The sequence below is a fragment of the Camellia sinensis genome, chromosome 11, assembly GCF_055761805.1.
Source record: "Camellia sinensis isolate YWXY chromosome 11, ASM5576180v1, whole genome shotgun sequence".
Classification (NCBI taxonomy): Eukaryota; Viridiplantae; Streptophyta; class Magnoliopsida; order Ericales; family Theaceae; genus Camellia; species Camellia sinensis.
The window spans coordinates 75,454,454-75,476,208 of NC_138971.1; the positions used below are offsets into that span (position 1 = coordinate 75,454,454).

General features: G+C 40.7%; 2 protein-coding genes across 2 annotated transcripts in view; one reads left to right on the forward strand and one right to left on the reverse strand.

Annotated features, from left to right (window-relative positions):
- The window catches only part of LOC114256789 (GDSL esterase/lipase At1g71691), a 150,273-nt gene that overhangs the window by 37,834 nt on the left and 90,684 nt on the right, over nucleotides 1-21,755 (forward strand). The gene's annotated exons all lie outside the window — the stretch shown is intronic.
- Nucleotides 5,825-6,433, reverse strand: LOC145802415 (uncharacterized). Its single transcript, XM_082895126.1, has one exon. It carries the CDS (start codon nucleotides 6,431-6,433, stop codon nucleotides 5,825-5,827), a length of 609 nt encoding a protein of 202 aa, XP_082751252.1.

A 21,755-nucleotide genomic window follows, 5' to 3' on the forward strand; every position in this document is an offset into this window, starting at 1 on the left:
TACCTTAACATCATTTGGTACGCACAATCTACCCTGAAATTTCAGCACATTATGTTCAAAAACAAATCCCGGCCTCGGTTTAGATTCTCGTTCATCAATAATCTTCTTCAAAAAGTCATCTTGTTGTTGTTTCTCTTCAATTTCCTCAATAAGTGCCGGCTGGGGAGAAATAACAGCTAATGTCTCACCTTGTTCTCGCACAACAATTTCAACCTCAAATTTCTCAAGATCATGTAGCAATTCTCTTTGCCCGGCAAGTAAGCATGCCAAATTCCCAATTGATTTCCTACTGAGTGCATTAGCAACCGTGTTAGCTTTCCCCGGATGATACAAGATTTGTAAGTCATAGTCTTTTATTAATTCTAGCCATCTCCTCTGTCTCATATTCAACTCTTTCTGTGTAAAGAAATATTTTAAACTCTTGTGATCTGTGTACACCTCACATGTTGCCCCATATAAGTAGTGGCGCCAAATTTTTAGTGCAAATACTACTGCGGCAAGTTCCAAGTCATGAGTTGGACAATTCTTTTCATGTGGCCTCAGTTGTTGGGAAGCATATGCAATAACTTTACCATTCTGCATTAACACACATCCCAAACCCTCATAAGAAGCATCACTAAAAATAGTAAATCCATCTGTACCTGAGGGTAAGGTGAGAATCTGTAATGCCCCCAAAGTGCGTATAGAAAGTTATCCTTATTTAATTAGGGGTTAATGTGCTTGCCATTGGAATTGAAGAATTATCCGTTGGATTATGCCTTTGAAACTAGATTGGTGACCTTTACCAAATAACCTGAGAATTTTCCCTCTGCTCGAGCAGAATAGTTGGCGCTCGAGCGTAATTTTGGGGTTCCCAGCAAATTTTGCAGGTGGCCTGAGATTCTGCGAGTTGTGATTTCCCGCTCGAGCGGGGGATTAGACGCTCGAGCAAACTACCTTGTTGGTCTGCACGCTCGAGCGCAAGGTTGGGCGCTCGAGCGGGTCTCCTGGTTAAGTTTAAATTTCTGAGGCACGTAGGTTCGTTTTTGGACATTTTTATTAGTGTATTTAGAACCTCCTTATCTTATTTTGGAGTATTGATTGAGATGATAATATGATGGTAAAGTAAGATTGGATCAAAAACTTTAATTTGAATAATTCGTTTACGACCAACCGTCACTCTTTTGCCCTTTTCTTGTTCCACACTTGGAATTTGGATGTGCGGTTAGAACCATTGGAAAGCTTATTTTCGGGGCTTCAATTTGGACACAAGAACGACCTAAAACGGAGTCCGGATGGGGGAGTTATACCTGTTTGAAGTTTTGAAATCCGTGCTGGGAGCAGGCCCGCTCGAGCGGGAATTGGGACGCTCGAGCGGGAATAGCGGGTTTTTCGGGACAACAGCTTTAAAAATGGGATTTTGGATCATTTCTCATATTTTTCTTCTTCCCTCTTCCTTCCTCTTTGCCTAAGTCCGAAACCCTAGCCCCAAATCCTTGAATCCCTTTACTTTGCTCACGATCCACCATGGTTTTTGGCATCAAGGATAGAGAACAAGGGAGGATCGATGATTTTACCCGATTAGAACTTGGATTTGTGAAGGCTTCTTCTCAAGCTCACTTCTTTGCTTGATTATTGAGGTAAGGGTTTGAATACTCTTCATTTGAAGATGTTGGGAGTTAATTAATGGGTTAAAATGGTGAATTATGAGTCCTAGGTGTATAATCAATGGAAAAGTTGGAATAAAAAGTGTTGGGTTAATAAGTTTGATTATTTCTTGAAATCTCCATATTTTCTTGAAACCCTAGGTTGATTAAAGATGATAACTAAAGATTTAACCCAAATCGAAAGTAGAATAATGAAATTGAGGTATTGAATCATGTATATACAAATTTAATTGGAATTTGGTGATACTTGGAAATTATGTTTAAAATTGCGAATGAACTTTGTTGTGAGCACGGTGAATCATGTCTTAATGAGAAAGGAGATTAGGGGGGAAGGGTTTGTTGACGATGTGGATGATGTAAACTTGGCTATGGAATATTGAATTGAGTCTTAGCAAATTAATTTGAATTATGTGGAATTATAATTGGTAGTATTGAGTTAAATAATGTTAAATAGTGTGGATTATCTTGGATAGTAATAATTATGTGGGGTTATGTCGAATTGTGTTAAATGTTGTTGAATCGAATTGTGTAGGGTTATCTGCAGGGACGGACCTAGCATCTAAACACTGTGAGTAGTAGTACGCTTTACCACCGCTAATGCTTGCCATTAGTATTCTGTTAATTTTGTTACTTATGTATGTAAACGATTCAAGGAAGATAAATGTTATATGTATATAAATGATTCAAGGAAGATAAATGTTATATGTATGTAAATGATTCAAGGAAGATAAATGTTATATGTATATAAATGGTTCAAGGAAGATAAATGTTATATGTTTATGTAAATGATTCAAGGAAGATAAATGTTATATGTATGTAAATGATTCAAGGAAGATAAATGTTATATGTATATAAATGGTTCAAGGAAGATAAATGTTATATGTTTATGTAAATGATTCAAGGAAGGTACATAAGTAAGAGAAAGAATGAAACAACCCTCCTATGATTCTGGAATTCTGTAAGACTCTGAAATAAGTTTGCTATGATAATGTTGGGCTAAATGCCAACAAGTTTAATGCCAATACATGTAAGAGTTAAAGGCCAACAAGGCTAAATAATCAAGAAATGCTCTAGTTATGATATGTTACGTTTGAATTAATGAATTCATGATATCCTTAGTACATGGCCCTTACCCGGGGGTACTAATACCGTGGTTTAAATAAATAAGTTACAAGTGTATGTATGTTACAAGTTCAAGTGTATTACAAGTATAAGCATGTTACAAGTTCACGTATGTTATAAATTTAAGTATGTGTTTCAGGTATGTTTCAAGTATATGTTACAAGGGCTTAAATGCCAATATGTTTACAAGGGCTTTATGCCATTTTCAAGGGTTTTAATGCCAATATGTTTACAAGGGCTTTATGCCATTTTCAAGGGTTTTAATGCCAATATGTTTACAAGGGCTTTATGCCATTTTCAAGGGCTTTAATGCCAATATGTTTACAAGGGCTTTATGCCATTTTCAAGGGCTTTAATGCCAATATGTTTACAAGGGCTTCATGCCATTTTCAAGGGCTTATGCCACTTTCAAGGGCTTCAATGCCAACAAGTTACAAGGGCCTCGTGCCACAAGTTACAAGGGCCTCGTGCCACACGTTTCAAGGGCCTCGTGCCACCATGTTTCAAAGGCTTTATAGCCATTGTGTTTATGTTGCAGGATTAGGCCTAAGGCCATATGAAATGAAAACAGGAACAGATTAACTACATGAACTTCGCATTTATTTATGCATTGTTATGTACTATGTTTAAATTGTGCATTTATGTATCATACTATTCACTGAGCCCGGCTCACCCTCTGTTATGTCTGTTTCTGTAGGTCACCAATCAGGCAGTCAGTCCTAGCCAAGACGTTGCTTTCTTTTTGTCAACCCCCATATGTCCAGGCACTGTTTAAGTCATTTAATTTCTTAAGTTGTCAAGATGTTGGTTTGCTTATGAGTGTCCATCTAAAGTGGTTGTATATACCTTTCATGTTTGTTTTTGTATACGCCCGACTTTAGGGCTGGAACTGTAAATGCGTATGTACATACTCTGGGATATAGTTGAGACTTTATTTATCCGGTATAATGCATGTGATGAATGAGATCCTGGCATGTAGGAGTAGCTCAATGGAGTTTAATTGTTCATTATTATTTATCTATTTATTTTTGTGCTTCCGATAAGGCCCCGTATGTTAAATTACCAGGTTACATGTCCGTCTCTAAAGAGGTCATGCCCAAACTTTTAGGGGCGGGTTTGGGGTGTGACAGAATCAGTGCAGTCACAAGTCGAGTCTTCAATTCTTGAAAAGCTGATTCTCTGTGGTCTGTCCAGTCAAATGGTACCCCTTTCTGTGTTAGCTGAGTCAACGGCAAAGCAATTTTGGAGAAATTTTTCACAAATCTTCTGTAATACCTGGGTAAACCCAAGAAACTCCGAACTTCAGTAACATTAGTCGATCTAGGCCAATTTACCACTGCTTCAATCTTTTGTGAATCAACTGAAATGCCATCTTTACTAATCACATGCCCCAAAAACATAACACTATCAAGCCAAAATTCACACTTTGTTAGTTTTGCATATAGTTTATGTTCTCTCAAGGTCTGTAAAGCAATTCTCAGATGATGTTCATGTTCCTCCTTACTCTTGGAATAAATCAAGATATCATCAATAAAAACAACCACAAATTCATCGAGGAACGATTTGAAAATTCTGTTCATAAGGTCCATAAATGGAGCAGATGCATTAGTAACTCCAAAAGGCATAACAAGAAATTCATAATGTTCGTACCTCGTTCAGAAAACAGTCTTTTCAATGTCTTCAGCTTTGACTTTCAATTGGTGGTATCCAGATCTAAGGTCAATTTTGGAAAAGACTTGAGCACCTTGTAGTTGATCAAATAAGTCATCAATGGGAGGCAACGGGTACTTGTTTTTCACTATCACCTTGTTTAGTTCACAGTAGTCAATACAAAGCCTTAATGAACCATCCTTCTTTTTCACAAATAAAATTGGAGCGCCCCACGGTGATGTACTAGGCCTAATAAACTTCTTGTCCAATAGCTCCTGCAACCGAATTTTCAATTCTTTCAACTCAGTAGGTGCCATTCTCGGAGCTTTGGAAATTGGCTGTGTACCCGGCAACACCTCAATGGTGAACTCAATCTCCCTATTAATCAAATCCCCTAGAAAATCATCTGGAAAGACATCTGGGAATTCTCTGACTATTGGAATACTGTCCACATTAGCTTTAACATTAGTAGGCACAATCAATATACAACATAAATACCTTTTACACCCCTTTTTAATCAATTTAAATGCTTTCATAGATGAAATCAAGTATAGGGGAGGTACAACACCAACTCCGTTAAACACAAATTCAGGCAATCCAGGTGGACGAAAAATAACTTGCTTCGTTACACAACCAATGGAGGCATGATATTTTGTTAACCAATACATTCTCAAAATTACATCAAAATGATCAAGATTCAAAGGTAGCAAATCAACAAATCAAAGTACATCCTCAATAACAATCTCATATGCAGGATACACATAAGCACAAGTCATAGATCCCCCGGGTGAATATACAACTAACCAATAGTTCATGGGTTCCAGTGGTCTATTTAATTTTCGTGAAAAAGCATGCAAGACAAACGAATGTGTAGACCCTGAATCAATCAGAATATAAGCACTTTGAGCACAAATTAAAAGTATACCTGACACAACTGTCTCGGTATTTTGCACATCTCCTGGTACAAGTACGAACACTCGGCCTTGCCTCAAAGGTTCTTTCCCGGTGGCTTTGGAATTGGGTTTTGGTGTAACAGTTGATGCTGCAGCACTTGCTACGAGTTTACTGAAATTCTGAGAAGCGAGAGAACAGTCTTTAACTATATGGCCCACCTTGCCACATTTGTAACATGCCCCAGAGATTCTACAACAAACCCCTCTATGTCTTTTGCCGCATTCTGAACAAGGCGGTATAGAGTTATTGCCTTGGCTAGAACTGGTTGTTGACCCTGTGTTTTGCTTTTTGTTCGATGAACTGTTCCGGCCCTTTTTAAAGTTAAAACTTTGTCTCTTACCCCGCCATTCGGTCGCCGGTGTCTTAGACTGTTTCAATGCTGCCATATTTGCCTCGGCTATAATGGCTTGGTCAAGGACATCCACATACTTAAGTAATTTCAAGACATTAATTCAGTCCAGGATTTCCACATTAAGTCCACCCTCAAACTTCCTAACCTTTTTGTAGTCGGTATCCACCATGTGTGGTGCGTACCAGGTGAGCTCGGTGAACTTAGACTCATATTCAGCTATTGACATGGTGCCCTGCTGTAGTTGTTCAAATTCAGTCACCATACGGTCTTGGACACACTGGGAGAAATACTTTTCGTAGAAAGCTTCTTTAAACTGTGCCCAAGTCATAGCATTATTTGTATCACGAATAAGCATCCACCATCGTCTAGCCTCTTCTTGTAGGGTAAAAGTAGCCAATAACACTTTATGTGCCTTTGCACATGGAAACACTTCAAACAGTTTTTCAGTTTCTAGGACCCATGCGTCGGCCTTCAGTGGCTCAAGACCTCCATGAAATGTCAGTGGCTTCATTTTGTTAAACTTTTGTATCAAGGCAATCACATCATCATTGGCATTTAATTCTGGTTGTACCAGTTGTGGAGAAGGAGGTGGGGGCTGTTGGTTTTGTTGCTGTCTTAAAGTCTCAATCAATAATTCAACCATTCTCTCCAACCTAGCAATTCTTGTTTCGAACGATTCTGGTTCATCTGTATTTTTTGCATTCTCCATTTCACTATAGAAAACATGGTAATAATAAACATAGGAAAGATGGTTTCATATTCATGTATGTCAATTCATATGCACACATCATGTCCGTACATACTTATGTATGCTCATGAAATGCCCTATTACTTTTCTAGGACACCCTATAGCTCATTTGGACCCGTGTGTGCAGTATAACTCGTGCTCTGATACCATTCTGTCACGACCCAAACCCGCTGCTATGGGTTGAGCATCGTAACTGGTCAGTAATCTGTGATTACCAAAGGCCTATTTAACAATAATACAATACAAAAGGGCTAGCGGAAACCAATCAATAGTAATATACATCGTCCAATGAGCTGTGAAGATCTGAACGGAAAAACTTTCATGCACGTGGCCATAATCATATATCACTTAAAAGAAAAGTGCAAATACATAATAGGGACATATTCCCAACATCAAAAAGAAAACTGTACAATTGATAGTCTTAGACGTCCATTACTTTAGCAAAGAACAAAAAGGATAAATCTAAATCACCCCAAAAATAGCCTTAACTCGTGCAAGTTCGGGACCTCGATGTGAGGCACAAAGATTGGCTTGACAAAACAAAAGCTTGGGTCGGTGCCTTTAGCTTTGGTCCAGTGCTTGGTCACCTACATATATATATAAACTGTGAGCCATAGTGTCACGACCCAAACCCGGCCCTATGGGTTTAGCACCGTAACCGGCCAGTAATCCGAGATTACCGAAGGCCTGCTTAACAGTAATACAGTAAAACAGAGTACAGGGCTTGGCGGAAGCCAATACAGTAATTAAACAATGTCCAATGAGCTGTGACAGTCTGTATGCCAAAAAGATTTTTCATACATTTATACATAAACAGTACAGAACAGTATGCACAATATTTACATTCATTCAAACTAGGGACTCTACCCTAGATAGCAGTACAGTGAACAGTCAGTCTATACAACACAGTGAAACAGTACAGAAGGGGGAATTCTTAAAACACCCCTAAGCCTTAGCAAGTAGGCTCGGAACCTCGCAGTGAGGCACAAAGGCTGGCTTGACAAAACTGGAGTTACCCTGACGTTCCTAGCTCCGATCTGGTGCCTGTACACCTACATATATATATGAGCAGTGAGCTAAAGCCCAGTGAATAACACAAAGCGTAAAGGGGTTTAGAATGAATGTCCTTACAGTAATGAAAACAGTTCAATTCAATCAGTATTTCAGTTGTTCAGTACAGTAAACAGTCATATGTGGTACATCCATTAGCATAACAGTGACAGTAGGTCTTAAAAGACCGAACAGTAATGATGGCCATCAGTCAGTAAACAGTAGTGGTTCCACGAGGGAACCGACAGAGAATTCTGTCGCAGTAACAGTAACAGTAAACAGTAGGTACTAAGGATGCCACAGTACAGTTCAGAAATAAAGGACATACATTCATTCAGTAAATAATACCAGTTCAGTAAACAGTTTAGTTCAGTATTCAAAAGATAATCAGTTGAACATATCTTTACACAATTGTTACTCACAGAGTTCTGGGCTACAGTATGCTAGAGCGCGTCTCCCCAGTTGCCAACCCTACACAGTTAACAGGTTGAACACACTAAGCTACACAGTTGGGAAATCTCATAACTTAATCCCTAATGCCTCGGTGTGTTCTACATCTATATCCTCAACAAGATGCCTTAAACTAGGCCTAAGAATGCCTAGAATGGGATGAGGATGCAAAGATGTACATTTAAAAGCATGTTCAGGATTTTCAGAAAAACAGAGTCCCGCTCGAGCGCAGGTTTCCCCGCTCGAGCGTACAGGCAAACAAAGGTACACGCTCGAGCGCAAACTTTCCCGCTCGAGCGTACTGTAAAAGTACTGGATGGGTGAAATCACCGCTCGACGCCCGCTCGAGCTTGAGACATGACTCCGCTCGAGCGCCCAATCCTCCGCTCGAGCGGACTGCAAAACAGTGCAGAGAGATGCTGGTTGCTCGGATTCCACGCTCGAGCGTAAATTTTCCCGCTCGAGCGGAAGTGCGAAATCTGGAAAACCCAGATTGCACCTCCAAGCTCAAACTCAAGTTTAAATGCTTCAAAATCGATCCTCTTGGGCTCATTTTCTGGAAAACTCTTATAAACACATGGAGTAACATGATTCAAAGCTCAATTTGAGAAATCAAAGCCCAAGGGTGTTTAATTCAAACCCAATTTCAAACCAATTTCAAATCATTTTCCAAGAACAATCTTCAAACATGACATGCATGATCTTAAATCATTTTCAAAGCTTTAATGCTGTTTCAAGAGAGCTCAAGCCTTCAAAAACAAGATGAACTCATGGAGTATGACCAAAAGATGGACATGCATGTAACCTTTGCCATGAAAACAACTCAAACATCTACATTACAAACATGCATGCAACACTTAAGCTTCAATTCACCATTAATGACCCAAATCATGACTTAGCTCTACAATCTAACATGGATCATGCAACAATCAACTCAAAACATGGACAAGAAGACAATGGAGTTACCTTTAGTCTTGTAGTTCAAGAAGGGAGCTCAAATATGCAATCACTTCAACAATTTCTTCAATTACCAAGCAATTTTACAAGCAAAATTGAGATGAAATCAACTCCTCAAGTCTCTCTCTCTCTAAGGTCGGCTAGGCACAATGAGGAATGGCTGATGAAATGTTCTTGGCTCAAGTATAATGAGCTCAAGGTATAGAGGTAGTGGCCCACTCAAGGGCAAAACGGTAATTAAGTCCAACTCTTTAATTCGCTTATTTTAATCTAATTTAATCATACCTAATCAATTTTCAGATAATTATACTATAAAATCACCTTAATTCTAAGGATCATAGAACACTAATCGGTTTCGGATTCGGCCGTCGATAAGGCCTTCAATTAGCAGTTTAAATGTCACGACCCGAACCCGCCTTCGTGGGTTAAGGACGTAACCGGCCAGTAATCATGAGATTACCTACGGCCTCAAACTGTTCTAAACGTATTTTAACAGAGTTAATGGGGGCCAAACGGAAGCAAAATTAAAAACTTTGTCCATAGAGCCGTGCTTATATGCACATCAAACAAACCATACTCAGATACGTTAATAACTCACATCAAAAGTGCAGTTTCACAAAATTCATTACAGACAGGATCGTCCAAAACGAGTCAACCTATAACAGACTATGTACAGACATGCACTGGGTCCTTGCCAACAAGACAAAACATAGGTACATAGTAAAAGGGCAAGGATGGTCTCATGCGCGAGGCACAAGGCTGACTCTCCCAAAACTCCTGTTGTTCCTAGCAGACTTCACTGGGGCTGGGTTTGGACTTCCCTTGGCTCACCTACAAATACATGAATGAGCGTGAGCGATAGCCCAGTGAATAATATCAAACATAACAGTTACATAACAATATGTAGATCAACATGCTCCAAACGGCCTTGGGCCCAATTCATACTTCTGTTTAACAGCAAAATATATATAACTATACGAAATGCAAGTCAAGTAACTGTAGTTCCAAACATTCTGGCCTTTGGTCCATCCGGGTTTCCATTCATGGCAAAACGGCCTTCGGCCCATTCATTCATGTCAAACGGCCTTTGGCCCATTCATTCATGTCAAACGGCCTTTGGCCCATTCGTTCATGTCAAACGGCCTTTGGCCCATTCATTCATGTCAAACGGCCTTTGGCCCATTCATTCATGTCAAACGGCCTTTGGCCCATTCATTCATGTCAAACGGCCTTTGGCCCATTCATTCATGTCAAACGGCCTTTGGCCCATTCGTTCATGTCAAACGGCCTTTGGCCCATTCGTTCATGTCAAACGGCCTTTGGCCCATTCATTCATGTCAAACGGCCTTTGGCCCATTCGTTCATGTCAAACGGCCTTTGGCCCATTCGTTCATGTCAAACTTTTGTCCACAATCCCAATTAACAACTCATAATATTTATAGGGGAATAACAATTGGACATTGACAAGTTTTCAAATATTGATATTACTCACAGCGATCGGCTTGTGGATGCGCCCTGGAGCTTGACCCTACACATTTCATGAATACAAAAGGGTCACTAACAGTTCAATCCGTTCTTTAATTCACATATTCCTCTTTAGGCTTTGTTCTTATCTCATTAACTCATTTACAATGCTTAACACATGCCTAAGAGTGCTTACAAGTGAAAGAGAACGGAAAACGAATCACAGAATGCATGAACAAAATTCCAGGAAACAGGGTCCCCGCTCGAGCGTAAGATTCTCCGCTCGAGCGGACCCTTAAGGCCTGCAAGGTACTGGTTGCACAAAAGATGCGCTCGAGCTGAAGGTCCGTCTACAAAAATCCACGCTCGAGCGTGAAATGTCCCGCTCGAGCGGGCATCCAACTCTGCAAAAATGCTGGGAGCACGATTTTCCCGCTCGAGCGGCCATTACCCCGCTCGAGCGGACCTCAAAAATCTGGGTTTCCCAGATCGTGTTCTTGAGCTCCAAATCAGTTTTCCATCTACATTTCTTGCATGCAATGGTTCAAATTACACATTTACACATGCTAACATGCTACTAATGCAGATTACAACATTAGGAAGCTCAATTACATGAATTATCTACATGCATGTCCCAAATTGTCTCAAACCCATCATCAACATGCTCAAATTCAACATTCAAGACTTATACTCCCATGATTTGTACATGCATGTGGGAGATGCTCATCATTCTCAACTTAGATGGTACAAATGGTGACTACAATATGAGCTTTACCCAAAACTCCACATGAATCATGTGTTTCAAGCTCAAACATGCAATTTCAAGCTAATTTCTTACATGCATGAGTTCTAAGACTTCAATCTCAACAAAAATCAACTCATTACATGTTCTTGATCACAAACAACCCTTGAACTTACAAATTACAAGTAAGAGTTCATGAAATCACTTACCTAAGAGCTTCAACACTCAAGCTCTAGCCAAATCTTGAGCTAGATCTTCAAATTCCCAAGTCTTGAGCCCAAATTACACAAATCTCTCCCTTTTTCTCTCCATGGCCGGCCTCTCTCTCCCTCTCAATTGTCTAACTCAGATTTTGAGTTTTAAGAGAGCTAAAGGGGAGTGCAATGCAAATATAAAACAAGCCCCACTAACAAATATTTTAATATAAAATAATGGGGTACTTAATTTATCAATTTAATCAGTTTAAATTGGCCAGAATCAAATTTCAATTAAATTTCACCGTAGGCCCTAAAAATTATGCCAACCACAATGGCGTAGTCAATTTCGGGTTCCGTGGCCGATAAGGCCCTCAATTAAATTTCCAAAACAGACTACTCAAACAGATATTCCTACGATGAACAGATAAAATTTCAAACCACATATTTTCACATAGTGGAACACAAAATCATATCAAAATACATAATCACACCATGTTAAGGACCAATTAACATACTACGGAACAGGGGTGTCACAGTCTTCCCCCCTTTAGGAAGTTTGGTCCTCCAAACTTAACTTACCTTCGTCGGGAAACAAATGTGGATAGCGTAGCCGCATTTCCTCCTCTTTTTCCCATGTAGCATCTGCCCCATAGTGTTCCTTCCATTCCACTTTCACCATTGGAATGGATTTGTTTCTCAATTCTTTCACTTGTCGGTCAACAATTCTTTCCGGCCATTCAGCATATTCCATATTTTCATCAATAGCAATCCGGTGATAATCAATCACATGCAACGGGTCTCGGAGGTAACCCCTCAACATTGACACATGAAACACATTGTGGATTTGCTCAAATCCCGGTGGCAAAGCAACTCTATAAGCAACTGGACCAAGTTTCTCCAAAATTTGAAACGGCCCAATATAACGGGGCGTCAACTTGCCCTTTTTCCCAAACCTGACTTGGCCTTTCATTGGAGAAACACGGATGAACACATGGTCACCGACCTCATACTCAAGAGGTCTTCTCCGGACATCTGCATAACTCTTCTGTCGGTCTTGAGCTGTTTTGAGCCTTTGCCGAATAGTTTTGATCTTTTCAGAGGTGTCTTGTACAATTTCAGGCCCGAGCAAAGCTCTGTCCCCGACCTCTGTCCAACAAATAGGTGATCTACACCTCCTACCATACAAAGCCTCGTATGGTGCCATACCGATGCTGGAGTGGAAGCTATTATTATAGGCAAATTCTGCAAGTGGCAGGTAATCTTCCCAACTCCCCTGAAAATCCAAAGCACACATGCGAAGCATATCTTCCAAAGTCTGTATTGTTCGTTCTGACTGCCCATCTGTCTGTGGGTGGAATGCAGTGCTGAACCTTAGTTCTGTCCCCATAGCTTCCTGCAAACTCTTCCACAATCTAGATACAAACTTCGGATCTCTATCCGACACGATGGTTACTGGAACTCCATGTAAGCGGACAATTTCATCAACATAAATAGTAGCCAACCTGTAAGCAGTAAATGTAGTTTTGACAGGCAGAAAATGTGCAGATTTAGTCAGTCTATCAACTACAACCCAAACAGAATCCATACCGCGGGAAGTCCGAGGTAGGCCAACAACGAAATCCATGGTCACATGTTCCCACTTCCACTCAGGAATGGGGAGAGGTTGAAGTAGACCGCCTGGTTTCTGATGTTCAGCCTTAACTTGCTGACACTGAAGGCACTTGGATACATGTTCTGCAATCTCTTTCTTCATTTTAGGCCACCAATAGGTTTGTTTCAAATCCCGATACATTTTATTGTTACCCGGATGCATAGCAAATACGGATCTGTGGGCTTCATCTAAGACCCTCTTCTTTAGCTCCGGAACAACTGGAACACATATTCGGTTTCGAAATTTCAACATTCCATTCTCGATACTGAACTCTGCTTTTGGGCTGACTTCAAATTCATCAATTACCTTTCTGAGGAACTCATCCTCTTTCTGTTTTTGCTTGATTTCATCAACAATTGCCGGCTCGGCTGTAATAGCGGCTATCAATCCGCCCTGTCCACACACTACCACTTCAATTTCAGACTTTTCAAAGTCTTGCAAAATCTCCCTTTGTTCAGTAAGCAAGCAAGCCACACTCCCTGTTGATTTCCTGCTCAAGGCATCAGCCACTGTATTAGCTTTTCCGGGGTGATACTGAATTTCTAGGTCGTAATCTTTTATCAATTCCAGCCATCTTCTCTGACGCATATTCAACTCTTTCTGCGTGAAGAAGTATTTTAGGCTTTTATGATCTGTGTAGACTTCACACTTTGCCCCATACAAATAATGCCGCCAGATTTTCAAAGCAAAAACAACTGCGGCCAATTCTAGGTCATGTGTTGGATAATTCTTCTCATGTGGCCTCAACTGTCGGGAGGCGTAAGCAATAACCTTTCCGTTCTGCATTAACACACAACCCAAACCCTTATAAGATGCGTCACTGAAAATCACAAAATTTTCCGTACCCGAAGGTAGTGTCAAAATTGGTGCAGTGGTCAATCTTGTCTTCAATTCATGAAAGGCTGATTCTCTTTCACTATTCCACTCAAATGGTTGTCCTTTACGTGTCAATTGGGTAAGAGGCACAGCTAATTTCGAAAAGTCCTTTACAAACCTTCTGTAGTACCCAGCTAAGCCCATGAAACTGCGAACTTCTGTCACATTAGTTGGTGTAGGCCAATTTACAATTGCTTCTATTTTCTGCGGGTCCACTGAAATTCCTTCCTTGTTGACCACGTGCCCTAAGAAAATAACTTCATCCAACCAAAACTCACATTTCTTTAACTTAGCAAATAGTTTTCTTTCCCGAAGTATTTGTAAAACAGTCCTCAAATGATGTTCGTGTTCAAGTCTATCTTTAGAGTATATTAAAATATCATCGATGAAGACAACAACAAACTCATCAAGGTAGGTTTTAAAAATTCTATTCATTAAGTCCATAAATGCTGCCGGAGCATTAGTCACTCCAAATGGCATAACAAGAAACTCAAAATGACCATACCTCGTTCTAAATGCGGTTTTCTCAACATCTTCTGCCTTAACCTTCAGCTGATGATACCCGGATCTCAAATCAATCTTAGAAAACACCTGTGATCCCTGCAACTGGTCAAATAAGTCATCAATACGGGGTAAGGGATATTTATTCTTTATCGTTACCTTGTTCAATTCCCGGTAATCAATACATAGGCGTAAGGTACCATCCTTTTTCTTTACAAATAACACTGGTGCGCCCCAAGGCGAAGTACTGGGCCGGATAAACCCTTTATCAAGAAGGTCTTGCAACTGTTCTTTTAATTCTTTCATTTCGGCTGTAGCCATCCTGTAGGGAGTTTTAGAAATAGGTTGGGTGCCTGGCACAGTTTCAATAGTAAACTCTATCTCCCTGTCTACCAATTCCCCTGGTAATTCATTTGGAAACACATCTGGGAATTCTCTAACGATGGGAATATCATTCAATTCAACATTCACGGATTGTTCAGTCAATACGTAACACAAATAACCCTGGCATCCCTTCCTGATCAATTTACATGCTTTCATTGCAGATATCAAATATGGTGGAGGTACTACCCCATTTCCCACAAACACAATTTCTTTCTGTTCTGGTGGTTTAAATACAACCCTCTTTGTCACACAATCTATAGTGGCACAATATTTGGTCAACCAATCCATGCCCAAAATTACATCAAAGTGTCTAAAGTTTAAGGGCAACAAATCTACATACAAGGTAGCATCCTCAATATGCATGTCACAAAACCGATATATATAGTCACATAACACAGATTCCCCCGATGGAGCAGACACACATAACAAATATGGCAACAATTCTAGGGGTCTTTTCAGTCTAGATGCAAATGCATATGTCACAAATGAATGCGTTGATCCAGAATCAATTAACACAAAAGCATCCTGATTACATATCGAGATAGTACCTGAGACAACGGCATTGGCATTCCGTGTATCACCCGGAACGAGTGCAAAGACTCTCCCTTGTCTCACTGTATCCCCAGTAGTAGCAGATCTCGAAGTGTTTCCCGGCTTCGGGATCGATGCAGTGGAGCTAGCAGCTATCTTCCCACTATTCTGATTACAATCTCGGGCTATATGCCCTTGTTTCCCACACTTAAAACAGGCTCCCGATGCACGGTAACAAACTCCACGGTGCCTTTTGCTACAAGTGTTGCACATGGGAGTCGTGTCTCGGGAAGAACTTGAGGTAGTTGAGGAGCCCGTGTTTTGCTTTTTCAGAAATTTCTTCTTCAAAAAGAAGCCTTGTCTTTTGTTGCCTCTCCATTCGGTTGTTGGCTTAGCTTGTCTAGCTATATTAGCCTCTGATATGATGGCCCGGTCAAGCACCCCAATGTAGGTCTCCAATTTCAGGACATTCACCCGCTCTAGGATGTCACTTCGGAGCCCGCCTTCAAAATGCCTTGCCTTCTTATAATCAGTGTCAATTACGTGTGGTGCAAACCTGGCCAACTCAGTAAATTTGGCCTCATACTCAGCTACAGTCATACTGTCTTGTTTGAGTTCCATGAACTCTGCCACTTTCCTGTCCCGGACACACTGCGGGAAGTACTTGTCATAGAAGATTTCCAAAAATTTCGCCCAATCAATATCTCTGTGGTTTTCCCTCATCAACATCCACCATCTTCTCGCTTCATCTTCTAGCATAAAGGTGGCTAGAAGCACTTTCTGTGTATCCGAGCACGGAAACACCTCAAACAGTTTTTCAATCCCAAGTACCCAAGCTTCGGCTTTTAAGGGATCTAGTCCACCATGGAACTGTGGTGGTTTCATTTTCTTGAATTCCTTGGTGAGGGCGATTATCCGATCATCATTTTGATTATCTGGCACAGGTGGTGCCGGAGGTGGAGGTGGCGGATGTGGTTGCTGCCACTGTTGTTGCCACTCCTGTTGCTGTCTCAAAGCTTCTGCCATTTCCTGAATCAGTCTTTCCATTCTGTCCAGTCTGGCAGCAGAGGATTCCTCTAACTCATCCCCTCTGGTTCTCACCATCTGATTAAACTTGCATTATATTCCATACCAAAGGTACACAAGTACACATACACTAAGGAGCACATATTTCCAGATAATTCGTAATGCAAGTAGTTCACAACTTACACATATAATTATTCATAACAAAACATTTAAGTATATAATCAATGCTTCCAAACTCGTATTTATCACATGAATGCATCCTAGATCTCATCTAGACGCTTATTGCTCCTTTTGGACAAGTGTGTGAGTTATTAACTCGTGCTCTGATACCACTCTGTCACGACCCGAACCCGCCTTCGTGGGTTAAGGACGTAACCGGCCAGTAATCATGAGATTACCTACGGCCTCAAACTGTTCTAAACGTATTTTAACAGAGTTAATGGGGGCCAAACGGAAGCAAAATTAAAAACTTTGTCCATAGAGCCGTGCTTATATGCACATCAAACAAACCATACTCAGATACGTTAATAACTCACATCAAAAGTGCAGTTTCACAAAATTCATTACAGACAGGATCGTCCAAAACGAGTCAACCTATAACAGACTATGTACAGACATGCACTGGGTCCTTGCCAACAAGACAAAACATAGGTACATAGTAAAAGGGCAAGGATGGTCTCATGCGCGAGGCACAAGGCTGACTCTCCCAAAACTCCTGTTGTTCCTAGCAGACTTCACTGGGGCTGGGTTTGGACTTCCCTTGGCTCACCTACAAATACATGAATGAGCGTGAGCGATAGCCCAGTGAATAATATCAAACATAACAGTTACATAACAATATGTAGATCAACATGCTCCAAACGGCCTTGGGCCCAATTCATACTTCTGTTTAACAGCAAAATATATATAACTATACGAAATGCAAGTCAAGTAACTGTAGTTCCAAACATTCTGGCCTTTGGTCCATCCGGGTTTCCATTCATGGCAAAACGGCCTTCGGCCCATTCATTCATGTCAAACGGCCTTTGGCCCATTCGTTCATGTCAAACGGCCTTTGGCCCATTCGTTCATGTCAAACGGCCTTTGGCCCATTCGTTCATGTCAAACGGCCTTTGGCCCATTCATTCATGTCAAACGGCCTTTGGCCCATTCATTCATGTCAAACGGCCTTTGGCCCATTCGTTCATGTCAAACGGCCTTTGGCCCATTCATTCATGTCAAACGGCCTTTGGCCCATTCGTTCATGTCAAACGGCCTTTGGCCCATTCGTTCATGTCAAACTTTTGTCCACAATCCCAATTAACAACTCATAATATTTATAGGGGAATAACAATTGGACATTGACAAGTTTTCAAATATTGATATTACTCACAGTGATCGGCTTGTGGATGCGCCCTGGAGCTTGACCCTACACATTTCATGAATACAAAAGGGTCACTAACAGTTCAATCCGTTCTTTAATTCACATATTCCTCTTTAGGCTTTGTTCTTATCTCATTAACTCATTTACAATGCTTAACACATGCCTAAGAGTGCTTACAAGTGAAAGAGAACGGAAAACGAATCACAGAATGCATGAACAAATTCCAGGAAACAGGGTCCCCGCTCGAGCGTAAGATTCTCCGCTCGAGCGGACCCTTAAGGCCTGCAAGGTACTGGTTGCACAAAAGATGCGCTCGAGCTGAAGGTCCGTCTACAAAAATCCACGCTCGAGCGTGAAATGTCCCGCTCGAGCGGGCATCCAACTCTGCAAAAATGCTGGGAGCACGATTTTCCCGCTCGAGCGGCCATTACCCCGCTCGAGCGGACCTCAAAAATCTGGGTTTCCCAGATCGTGTTCTTGAGCTCCAAATCAGTTTTCCATCTACATTTCTTGCATGCAATGGTTCAAATTACACATTTACACATGCTAACATGCTACTAATGCAGATTACAACATTAGGAAGCTCAATTACATGAATTATCTACATGCATGTCCCAAATTGTCTCAAACCCATCATCAACATGCTCAAATTCAACATTCAAGACTTATACTCCCATGATTTGTACATGCATGTGGGAGATGCTCATCATTCTCAACTTAGATGGTACAAATGGTGACTACAATATGAGCTTTACCCAAAACTCCACATGAATCATGTGTTTCAAGCTCAAACATGCAATTTCAAGCTAATTTCTTACATGCATGAGTTCTAAGACTTCAATCTCAACAAAAATCAACTCATTACATGTTCTTGATCACAAACAACCCTTGAACTTACAAATTACAAGTAAGAGTTCATGAAATCACTTACCTAAGAGCTTCAACACTCAAGCTCTAGCCAAATCTTGAGCTAGATCTTCAAATTCCCAAGTCTTGAGCCCAAATTACACAAATCTCTCCTTTTTTCTCTCCATGGCCGGCCTCTCTCTCCCTCTCAATTGTCTAACTCAGATTTTGAGTTTTAAGAGAGCTAAAGGGGAGTGCAATGCAAATATAAAACAAGCCCCACTAACAAATATTTTAATATAAAATAATGGGGTACTTAATTTATCAATTTAATCAGTTTAAATTGGCCAGAATCAAATTTCAATTAAATTTCACCGTAGGCCCTAAAAATTATGCCAACCACAATGGCGTAGTCAATTTCGGGTTCCGTGGCCGATAAGGCCCTCAATTAAATTTCCAAAACAGACTACTCAAACAGATATTCCTACGATGAACAGATAAAATTTCAAACCACATATTTTCACATAGTGGAACACAAAATCATATCAAAATACATAATCACATCATGTTAAGGACCAATTAACATACTACGGAACAGGGGTGTCACATTAAACATATAAGCATGAACAGATAGCCATACAATCAACAGATAAAATGCAATTAACTAACATGTACTCAGTCAATTCGGTTTTCAATTTCAGTCGGCCAGTTCAGTACTTATAATCAGTTCAATTATCGGTCAAAATCAATTCAGTTTAACGGTAATCAATCAGTCATCAGTCGGTAAACAGTATGAGGGTTGTTACAGTCTCCCCTCCTTATAAAGAGTTTAGTCCTCTAAACTCGAGTTACCTTCATTCTGAAAGAAAACGGGATTCAGTGGAAACAGTTCAGGATATCGTTTGGCCATGTCATCTTCCCTTTCCCAAGTGGCATACACACCACCATGGTTCTGCCAGTCAACTTTCACTAGCGGGATCTCTTTGTTCCTCTGTTTCTTGATCCGTCTGTTAACAATCTGTATAGGTCGTTCCTCGTAAGTGTAGTCATCACTCAGCACTACACGAGTAGGCCCTATTACATGGAAAGGATCCCGAAGGTAGTCTCTCAACATAGAGATGTGGAAGACGTTATGCATGTGCTCCATTTCAGGAGGAAGCGCAACTTGATACGCCACCGGATTGATTTTCTCAATGATCTCATATGGTCCGACGTATCTCGGTGCTAACTTGCCTTTGACTCCAAAACGAGTCTGGCCTTTCATTGGTGTCACTTTCACAAAAACGTGATCACCCACTTCATACTCTCTGTCCCGTCTTCTAACATCTGCATAACTTTTCTGTCTACTCTGTGCAGTTTTCAGTCTTTGCTGTATCAGTTTCACTTTTTCAGTTGTTTCATACACAATCTCGGGCCCAAGCAAAGGCCCATCTCCAACTTCTGCCCAGCAAATTGGAGATCTACATTTTCTGCCATACAATGCCTCAAAAGGCGCCATACCAATACTCGAATGGTAGCTGTTGTTGTAGGCGAATTCAGCTAATGGCAGATGACTTTCCCAGTCTCCCTGAAAATCAAGGACACACATTCTCAGTAAATCCTCCAGAGTTTGGATGGTCCTTTCTGATTGGCCATCTGTCTGAGGATGATAGGCACTACTCAGTCTCAGTTCAGTACCCAATGCAGTCTGTAGACTTTGCCAAAATCTCGATGTAAACTTCGAATCCCTGTCAGAAACAATAGACACAGGCACTCCATGCAGTCTAACAATTTCATCAATATAGATGACAGCCAATTTGTCCGCATTATAAATCGTCTTGACAGGTAAGAAGTGAGCAGATTTGGTTAGTCTATCAACAATAACCCAAATTGAATCCATACCTTTTCTGGAGCGAGGTAACCCAACGATAAAATCCATCGTGATATGCTCCCATTTCCACTCTGGTATGGGCAGGGGTTGCAATAATCCGGCAGGTCGTTCATGTTCAGATTTGACCTGTTGGCAATGAAGACATTTGGATACAAAATTAGCAATTTCTTTCTTCATTCCCGGCCACCAGAAATTCTGTTTCAGATCTTGGTACATTTTCGTATTCCCCGGATGGATAGACAATTTTGAATTGTGGCCTTCTTGCAGAACTCTTCTTTTCAGTTCAGTATCATTTGGTACACACAGTCTTTCTTGAAATTTCAGTACATTATTCTCAAATTTGAATCCCGGTCTCGGTTTGAATTCTCTTTCCTCGATGATCTTCTTCAAGAAATCATCCAGTTGCTGTTTTTCTTTAACCTCTTCAATCAGTGCCGGTTGAGCAGAAATAGCAGCTAAGGTTCCACCTTGTTCTCGTAAAACAATTTCGATTTCAGATTTTTCAAGGTCACAAAGCAACTCTTTCTGTCCTGTAAGCAAACAGGCTAAGTTTCCAATCGATTTCCGGCTCAATGCATCGGCAACGGCATTGGCTTTTCCCGGATGGTACAATATCTGTAGGTCATAGTCTTTAATCAGTTCCAACCATCTCCGCTGTCTCATGTTCAGTTCTTTCTGTGTGAAGAAATATTTTAAACTCTTGTGGTCAGTGTATACTTCACATGTCACCCCATACAGATAGTGACGCCAGATTTTCAGTGCAAATACTACTGCAGCAAGTTCCAGATCATGGGTCGGGTAGTTCTTTTCATGCGGTCTCAACTGTCGGGAAGCATAAGCAATAACTTTCCCATTCTGCATCAAAACACACCCCAGACCCTTATGAGAAGCATCACTAAATACAGTATAACCATCCGTACCTGAAGGTAAGGTAAGAACTGGTGCAGTCACTAATCGAGTTTTCAACTCCTGGAAGGCAGATTCCCTTTGGTCAGTCCAGTCAAATGATGTCCCCTTTTGTGTTAACTGTGTCAGTGGTAGGGCAATTTTGGAGAAATCTTTGACAAATCTTCTGTAATATCCAGCCAATCCCAAAAAGCTTCGGACTTCAGTCACATTTGTTGGTCTAGGCCAGTTCACTACAGCTTCAATTTTCTGCAGATCAACAGAAATTCCATCTTCGCTAACAACATGCCCCAAAAACATAACATGGTCAAGCCAAAATTCACATTTAGACAGTTTAGCATACAGTTTCTGTTCTCTTAAGGTTTGCAGGGCAAGTCTCAGATGATGTTCATGTTGTTCTACACTTTTGGAGTAAATCAATATGTCATCGATAAATACAACAATAAAGTCATCAAGGTATGGTTTAAAA

Coding starts and splice junctions, on each gene's coding strand:
- LOC145802415 (XM_082895126.1), bottom strand. CDS start 6,433: ATGGAGAATGCAAAAAATACAGATGAACCAGAATCGTTCGAAACAAGA.